Source organism: Oenanthe melanoleuca, chromosome 11, assembly GCF_029582105.1.
Source record: "Oenanthe melanoleuca isolate GR-GAL-2019-014 chromosome 11, OMel1.0, whole genome shotgun sequence".
In the NCBI taxonomy this organism is placed as follows: Eukaryota; Metazoa; Chordata; class Aves; order Passeriformes; family Muscicapidae; genus Oenanthe; species Oenanthe melanoleuca.
In genome coordinates, this window is record NC_079345.1 from 15,671,667 (window position 1) to 15,680,876 (window position 9,210).

General features: G+C 44.9%; 2 protein-coding genes across 2 annotated transcripts in view; one reads left to right on the top strand and one right to left on the bottom strand.

Annotated features, from left to right (window-relative positions):
- ANKRD27 (ankyrin repeat domain 27) overlaps window positions 1-2,863 on the bottom strand; it is a 54,476-nt gene extending 51,613 nt beyond the window's left edge. The window contains exon 1 of the mRNA XM_056500387.1: window positions 2,778-2,863. The gene's annotated coding sequence lies outside the window, so the exon portion shown is untranslated. The remainder of the gene's footprint in view (window positions 1-2,777) is intronic.
- On the top strand, window positions 2,828-7,702 carry NUDT19 (nudix hydrolase 19). The gene is made up of 3 exons (XM_056500391.1): window positions 2,828-3,600; window positions 5,323-5,530; window positions 6,497-7,702. The coding sequence occupies exons 1-3, from the start codon at window positions 2,917-2,919 to the stop codon at window positions 6,721-6,723; spliced, it is 1,119 nt and encodes a 372-aa protein (XP_056356366.1). The 5' UTR covers window positions 2,828-2,916; the 3' UTR covers window positions 6,724-7,702.
- The last annotated feature ends 1,508 nt before the right edge of the window (window positions 7,703-9,210 follow it).

The window sequence follows — 9,210 nt, forward strand, 5'->3', positions numbered from 1 at the left end:
GCTACCTCCAGCAGGTTAGCTGTAGCTTTGAGGGAACAGATACACACTCAAAGAGCTGATCTTTTGCCCTCCTTAGCAGGAAACTGGCAAAACACCCCTCTGCATCCTTTATCTCTGCTCATGGTTTGAGTGCTCATTCTCAGAACCTCCTGCAACCTCCAGTCCTGATAACTGGGTCAGTTAAAGACTCACACACTTCTGGAATTTCATATGGGATGACTTCAGCTGTGCAGTGAATGGATACTGAACTACTCTTCCTAAAACAATTCTGAAAGGAAGTCAAAAAACCTGCCAGCAATAGGGTGAATCTGCTGACCCCCAGGTAAGGAATGGCACCTTCTTAACAGGTGACATATACCCCAAAACTGTGTGGAAAAATGCAGCAAATGGAGTAGGGAAGAAAGTTTACCTTAGCTTGCACTTGGCTGTGTTTGGGCCCAAAGAACTGCTCAGGATGCTCAGCTCAGTCCTGAGAGAGCTGAAACCCCAGCCCTGGCATTCTCTGGGTGTCTGAGGCCACAGCACTGTGCTAGCCACACATCCCCTTTGCACTCCCCTGCAAGAATGCCTGCAGAACCAGACCCACGAGGTTTATCACTAGAGGATGCCAATGAAACCAGAGGAAGCCTGGGGGATAAAGCACCTCTGCTATGAGGAAAGGCTGAGAGAATTGGGACTGCTCAGCCTGGAGAAGAGAAACTTCAGGGTGACCTAACTGTACCTTCCCAGTGCCTGAAGGGAGCCTGCAAGAAACATGAAGAGAAACAACTTACAAGGGCCTGGAGTGGCAAGGAGGAATGGCTTCACACTGACAAAGTAGGTTTAGGTGGGATATTGGGAAGAATTAATTCCCTGTGAGAGCAATGAGGCACTGAAACAGGGTGCCCAGAGAAGCTGAGGCAGCCCCTGGATCCCTGGAAGTGTCCAAGGCCAGGCTGGACAGGGCTTGTCACTATCTGGGATAGTGGGAGGTGTCCCTGCCCATGATAGAGAAGGGAACTAGGTGATCTTCAAGGTCTCTTCCAACCCAGACCATTGTATGATCCTACACTTTGTTTGCCAGGGTATCCCTGTTTTACATACTAGCACTTGTAAGCCTTTAGACTGTCCAACATAAAAAACCCAAACAAATATTCCAGTTACAAACTTAGGATAACACTGTAATCATTGCTATTCTCTGGTATCAGATTTTCCTAGGTAAATTCTGAAACTATATTCCAGGGCTATCAGACCTCACATTTTTGCCATAGCAAGACAGTTTTGTATATGTGTTGGTATATCTGATTTGAAAGTGACACCATTCATTATTGGTACATGAGTACTTTCTACTTAAAATGCCTTTATGCTGAAATGATCTGACATAACAGACCCTAAATATTTTTGATCAGTCATCAAGCTCATTGGATGTTAAATCTTGAAAAACCTCAGTAGTTTATTAGTATTTCACCAGTAAAGCAGCTTTTAGGCAAACACATTCCTAACAAAATGTATGCTTAACACAGTGAAACAGTTAACTACACAAAGACTGCAAAAGGCAAACAAATATCAAGATAAATGCCATGATTTTAGATTCAAAGTGTCCCAGTAGAAAACAACAAATTAAAGAGCCTTGTGCTTCAACTGCCTAAGATGGTAATTACCGATGAGCAAAAAGGATTAAATTAATGATAAAAAGGGATGCTCAGGTTACAAGGTATCATTGGTTTTGCTTGTATATTCGGTGATAAGCAAGGGAAGGAGAGGGAGGCAGGTTTGTCTGTTGTCTGGCTATTCATTTTACATCACCTGGCTTGGCTGCCCTGCTCTGCCCGCTGCAGTCAGGAACCAGGGTGAGCTTATGGCCCAGCTGTGTCTGGGGACACCACAAGGTCATTTTCGGGTCTGTCAACTGACATGATCCAGCATCTCACAAGTTCAGTTGCTTCTAAACTTCATTTCAGTTCCAGTGACACATATCTCATAGGCATCACGTACAAGCTCAAACATAAAATCAAATTGAGAGGTTGTCAGAAGCATGTACAGGTATTTGGGTATTTGCCAAATGCAATCTGGCAAGAGAAGGATTATGGATGGGAGGATTTTCCATGTTACACGCAAATACCATCTTGCAAAATTTCTCAACCTGTGCCATCAGCTTTTTCCTGCTTAAATTTCTGACAAATTAAAGAAAATTGAGGAAGCAAAATCAATTAACAAAATAAAATGTTTCCTAAAGGTTCAAAGGAACTTTCAAGGTTCTGCTGAATAATTTTTTTTTCAGGTAACAAGGCACTTAAAAACCTCAAAACAGAAGAGCTCTGTAATAATTAACTAAAACTCTGCAAACTCTTCCCATTTGGAATGTACTAGAAAAAAATGCAAACAGCTTGGCAAACGTCACGTTTAACTACAGACCTAAAATGACTTTTGCTGTCAGCATGGCTTGCTGTGGAATTGAGATAAGGAGATTTCAGCGAGGCCAGCTGGCGGGTCAGCAGCAGTGCTAGGAACACAGATGCGAGTCCTTGGCTGCTGACCCCGCGCTGACTCCGGGGCTGGCACTGCAGACCCTCCGCCGGTGCTCAGGAAGGCTGCGGGCTCCGAGGAAGCTCCGGGACATTCACACCTCGCGGTGCTGTAAATACACTCCGTGATGTGCACCCCCGGCAAGCGCGAGCTAGCCCAAACCACGGCTTCCCAAGCCACTTAAAGCCATCGCCTCGTTTCTCCCGGCCACCGCTGCCTTAAACCCTCCGTATCTCCTTAAGCTCCGGCCGTCCGAGGGCGCCGCTACTCACCGGCTCAGGGGGGCTGAGGCATCCCGGCGGGCCCGCCTCCCGCGGCCTCCCGGCCCGCCCCGCCTGCAGTGGCTCCTCCGGGGGGCAGGCGGCGGTGCGGCCCGCGGCGCGGCTGTCCCGGCGCCTCCGCCCGGCCGAGATGAACCCGCGGCTGCGGCACTGGCGGGAGGCGGCCACGCTGCTGCTGGCGGCGGGCACGCCGGGCCGGCCGCCGCGCTCGCCGCTCGGCCCCTTCGACTATGAGCTGCTGCTGCTGCGCCGGAGCTCCCAGAGCGGCTTCATGCCCGGCGCCCACGTGTTCCCGGGCGGGCTGGCGGAGCCGGCGGATTTCTCCGCCGAGTGGCTGGGGCTGCTGCCCGCCTCGCCGCACTACGGGCTGGGCGCCGTCAAGCCGCCGCCGCCCGGAGGCAGCCGCGCCCCGCTCTTCGCCACCGACAGGGAGAGCCTGGGCTCGCGGCTGCCGGGGGAAGTCGCCTTCCGCATCTGCGCTCTCAGGGAGACCTTCGAGGAGGCGGGGATCCTGCTGCTGGTGCCGGGGCGCGGGCCGGCCCCGCCGCTGCCCGCCGAGCGCCTGCCGCCCGCCGCCGAGCTCGAGGCGTGGCGGCGCCGGGTGCGGGAGGACGCGTCCTGCTTCCTGCGGCTGTGCCGGCACCTGGGCTGCGCGCCCAACATCTGGGCGCTGCACGAGTGGAGCAACTGGCTGACCCCCGTGGGCAGGGCGGGCCGCGGCGGCCGCCGCTATGACACGGCTTTCTACCTGTGCTGCCTGCCGGAGCGGCCGCCCCACGTGTCGCAGGACGACCAGGAGGTGACAGCCGTGCTGGTAAGAGCGGCTGGGGTGCCCGGGGTGCAGCTCAGCCCGGCCGGGCGGGTGTTGCGGTGGGAGCGGCCGCTCCTGCCCGAGCGCTTCTCCCGCGGCCAGGCTCCGCCGGGACTGTGCCCTTACACAGCCAACAGGCGCAGAATCATAGAATGGCAGGGGTTGGAATGCACCTTGAGAATCGCCGTGTCCGCCCCCTGCCATGGGCAGGACACCTTCTACCAGACAGGGTGCTCCAAGCTCCGTCCAGCCTGGCCCTGCACACTTCCAGGGATCCAGGGGCATCCACAGCTTCTCTGGCAACCTGTGCCAGGGTCCCACCACCCTTTCATTAAAAAACCTGTCTTCTAATACCTAATCTAAAAGTCTTCTCTTTCGATTTGTACCCACTGTACTCCTTGTCCTGTCACTACAGTTCCTGACAAAGAATCCCTGTCCAGCTTCCCTGCAGTCTCTGCAGTCCCTGGAAGGTGCTGTGAGGTTTGCACACCACTGTCTCTTCTCAGATCAATCAAAACCTAAAGCTCCCTGAGACGTGAGGAAAGGGAAGGGGGTTTTTAACTGCACGGTGCCCCTTTACCCTGGACACCTGGAGCTGCCAGCATCACCAGAGGTGCAGCTGTCGGGAGAGTGTTTTTGTGAGGTCGTTGTACATGATCTGTGTCACATCAGATCCTTTTCACCGTGAATTACTGTCTTTTCCAAAGGCAATTGACAAATGCCATTTTTTTACATTCATTCCTGCAGTATAGTGCAAGGTTGTCGCATCTCCTCAGTATGCTGGGAGAAATCCATGAGGTATATCCAGGTATATCCATGATCGTGGTACATCCAGGTATATTCCAGGACTGCATGAGATGCTAGTAATTTTTGTCTTTTGGAGTTACTCAGAATATTTTAGGTAATATGCAAAACAAACTTGTTTTGATTTTTTTTTATCTTTTTTTTTTCATGAAGCTCTAAGAAAGCTCAAGGTCAGGTACATTAGGGTCCTTAAGTTTTTCTAGGATTCTGGAAAGTTTGATTACAAGTCAGAAGTAGATTAGAAACCAAACAGTTCTGTAGAAGCCTACCTAACAGTTTTGGTATTACTGATGTTGCTATATTTATTTGCTTAACAAATTTTGCTACAAAAATTTAATAGTATCTGAAACCTTACTTTCAAGAATTCACGTAATTTTGTAAATAACAGCATAAATCTACTGCAAACAATTATGCACATATTATTAAATTCACCATGTGAGATGAAATCAGGATTGCAAATAGTTTAAACATGCAGAATTAACATGAATAGCTGGGTGTTCATGCTCTGAAAACAATGCTTCTAAGAAGTAGATGTTCAGAGGTACTTTTAATTCTCCAAGCATCAGTGGGAACCTCTGGTAATAGCAAGTTTAATGTTTTCTGTTGGTTTCAGTAAACTTTCAGTCATGCCCTAAAACAAACGACAGTTTTTAATCCTGGCATGTCTGTGTGTAAAATCAAGATTTATTTTCATTGGGATAAAAGGAGTAACTTTTATAGATTGCTTATGTTTTTCAATTTTAAGAATGTCTTTGCTGTTCCTTTGGTATAGTTTACACATGGCTTTTATTGTGTTCAGAAGATATGGTCTGTTGCAAGTTCCTTTGCTGACAGACTTCCTTGCTAAATGACTTTTCAGTTTATTTAGACTTTCTATCTGCAGCTGAAACTATTATTTCAAGACTTGCTTTCATCTTCCAGTGGTCATCACCTCCAGAAGCCATCGAACGCTTTAAGTCTCAGGAGATCTGGTTTCCTCCACCTCAGTTTTATGAATTCTGCAGGCTGTGCAACTTCTCTTCCCTGGGGGAGCTGCAGAAGTTCAGCTCCGAACGCGCTCTCGAGGGCTGCGAGCGCTGGATGCCGGTGATGCTGAGTGCTGCAGATGGATTCATCCAGCTGCTGCCGGGTAAGGACATGCTGGAGGCTTCTCCTAAATATACAGCACCTCCTGAATGCTGTGTGCTGCAGCCACGTGACATAAACTGTCCTTAACTGTAAGGAAAATACTCTTCTAAGTCAAGTTACTGCACGCTGTTTCTCCCTTGCTGCAGTCAGAGACAGCCAGGAGATCAGACAGCACTGTTATTTCTTAGCTGCTCGTGATCTCATTGTCTCACCATGTCATCATACATGTATTTGTGAAGGAATTCCAGCATTTCAGCTTTGTGTAACCTGAAGGATGGATTAGAACTCCATCTGTTTAGTCCTTTTCTGTGGGAATTCTCCTTTACATCAGTTACCACTTTGTAAGGAGAAGGGAATAAAGCACAGCTTGCAGTGATAAGGCACACAGTCATCTTCCCCCTGCCCTTTCTCCTGCTTAAGTCTCTCTCATTTCAGAATCATGTACATGCAGTGCTAAGAAAAGCTGCATATACTATTTATTATTTTCCGCTTTTCTTTGTTTTTCATTATGCTTTCCTTTTTTTTTTTTTTTTTTTTTTGTCACAATTGACCTCTAGGACTTCTGTATTTGGGGTATATTATCAGTCTTGAACAAGAGTATGATGCATTGATGTGGCAAAACATTTATTTCCTTCAAAAAAATAAAGCAAAATAAATTTCTGTTCTTAGTCCTATCCTTATACACACAAAGAAGTGCTTGTCCACCTATTACATACACTCCTACCTGCCCAGGCTATGATTACAGCATATTAATAGCATAACATTCAATGTACAGTGCAGTGTCACTGACATACTTCAGAAATTAGTGGCTCTCTTTAAATCTGCATTTACATTTTTTACATTGCAAAATACATTTCCACTGATTTACATGTCCTGATAAATCCTAAAAAATTGTCAGTGCTACTCAATGAAAAGGCTGAAAAGTAAGGTTGGCAATCTATAACTAAATCTTTTTTCCTACACCCAGGAGATGAGTTATATCCAGAAGATCCAGATTATACTGGAGAAAAGAAAATTATCATGTCAACAGATAAGAAGCTTGAAGATCTCATGAAAGATGGAGGGATATTTCACAGGATAGTAATAAAAAACATCAACAATCTTGCTGTTTATGTTAATATTGAAGCAAAATATAAGCATATAAATCCACTGATGATGAAGTGTGATAATTCAGATTACAATAGCAGATTATAATATGTCTTTGGTTTAAATCTTGACTTTTAATTGCATATATGCTCACAATGGTTTTGGTGCTTTTTAACTGTTGCCAAATAATCATGAAAATATTCCTCTGTTCTGCCAAAGCTTTATGTCTGTATGTGTGTGTGATGTCACATCTATGTGTATCTAATCTCTTGAGTCTTTAAAACAGAACAGTTGTGCCAATGTTGGGTTACAAAGGTACTCTTCTCACTGAAAATTTGAGTAGTATATATTATGTTCAGAACAAGGCAGAGAAGAGCTGAAGCCTTCCAAAATTATCCACTAGATAACTGCAATGTGTGTCTAGAAATGAATCAAATCTCCCATTCCATATTTGTTGACATTTCCCACTCTATTCTCTCTTTCATTTGGGGAAAAAGCAATGAATGTATAGATATAGATATATAAATTAACTTCAATGCACTTTTAAAAAGAATATTATAAAGTTAATTTTTGTATTTGATAGATTTTTTCTATTAATGTTAATCATTCAAAACTACAGTTTTCAAAGGTAGACCTAATTTAAATGAAGTCATCTATGCAGGAATTGACTGCATACTTTTTATCAATATTTTTTTAATCTTCAAGTTGTAAGCAATTTTTAAAAATTAAAAAGTGTCATTTTCTTAGCTCCAAAAAGATAACAACTTAAGGAAATTATATTGCTCCTTGAAATACCCACTTTCATATTCTAATATCCCACCTTTTGCTTGTTAACTACTTTACTAATATAACTGAGATATAAGAATTTCAGAGGAAAGATTGCTGCTTAATTTTTGGTTTGGACTTTTGTTTAGTTGGATTTGTCTTTTGTGCAATAAGTGGAGTCAGTGGAGCAGTTTTGTTAAATTCTTTGTCAGGAAGGAGAATGAATGATGACTTCAGATTAGTCAGTGAAATTGTTCAGAAAGCTTTGTTCCAGCTTTTGTTCTGTGTTTCAATTAAAACCTTCTGCAACAATTCCATTAAACTGGTTTGTAGAATTCATTTGGATTAAAAAAAATACTGAAAAAAAGGTGTGTCTTTCTCTTCTCTCTCAGAACATACCCAGGCTGTTGCTGGTTTTGCAGACCTTGTTGAGGTTTGTAAACCTGTGCTGAACAATGACCACCAGAACATTGTGTAGTGTGCAGTAGAACACCTGAATATTCTGACATTCCCTTTTCTCCAGTCACTGGAGACTTCACCAGCCTGCCATGAATTTTCAAATGCAATGGAGAGTGCCCTAGGACCCACACTTGCCTATTCCCTCAGAACCCTGGGACTCATCATGTCCCAAGGACCTGTCTACATTCAGGTTTTTCAGATGGTCTTGAGCTTGGTTTTCTCCTACAAAGGAAAGTACTCATACATCCTCTTCATCTTGAAGTTCAGAGACGTGGGAAATGTGGGGAGCATGGCTGCAGCAAAAACAGCCAAAAAAAAAGTCAAATGTGAAGGAAATCCTGTCAGCCCTCTCCATGTGCATTATCACTGAAGTATTGGGGAGTGGGGGTGTACATTTGTTTATCTTGTCCTTTCCTAATCAATATATCTCTGGGAGCTTTTTTTTTTTTTTTTTTTTTTTTTTTTTCCCAGCTCCCTTGCCACATTCAGCTCCAGCTGTGCCTTAGTTCTGATCCTATTCCTATACCCTAAGCACCATCCCTATATTCTCCCCTATGGATACATATTCCTGTTTCCAGTGCCTGTGCATTTCTTTCTTGCACTTCAGTCAGACCAGAAGGGAAGATTTAGCTCCATTGTCTCCTGCCTGCCTTGTCTGATTTCTTACATGTGAGAATCAAGAGCTTTTGTGCTTCAAGGAAAAGATGCTAAAAGAGCTGCCAGCTCTCTGCTGTCCTGCTCCTTTATCCAGTTCTCATCTCAGCAGTTCCTCAAACAAGTGGCAGTGTGCTCTCCTAGAACCTTCACTTTATTCATCTGGATAATATGCTTCGAGATCACGAATTCAAATACACAAAAGATTTTTTTTCTTACTGTTCTGCCCCTTATGGTTATTCTACCAGTTTACTTTTATGGTAGAAAGTGGGTATTATGAGAAAATATTTTTGATAAATTATTTAGCACCCAGGGCACAAAAGGTGGATATGGGAATGTGGATATGGGAATGTGGGCAGGGAAGGAGAGCAATGAGGAAAAATGCAGTTTTGCACTTGTGTGGGATGAGGGCTCTCTCTCTCTGGTTGGGGTTATGCCTTCCTGCAGAGCCAAGAGCTACACTAATGACTTACACTGAATTATTTCACCACCTCCACAGGGGCAGATCCCCATTAACTCTTTCCACTCGCCCATTTACTTCTTGGTGCTACGGCTGGCTTTTTTCCACTTTTTTTCCTGTGGTTGTTGTCCCTGCATTAGTAAAGAACTACCCGTATTTCCAAAGAACCACTGCTATCCCACCATTGCCTCTGCTAGAGAGACCTTAAGCCCGAAATAAATTCCAAACCCCAAAGATTTATTGTAATAATTCCCCTC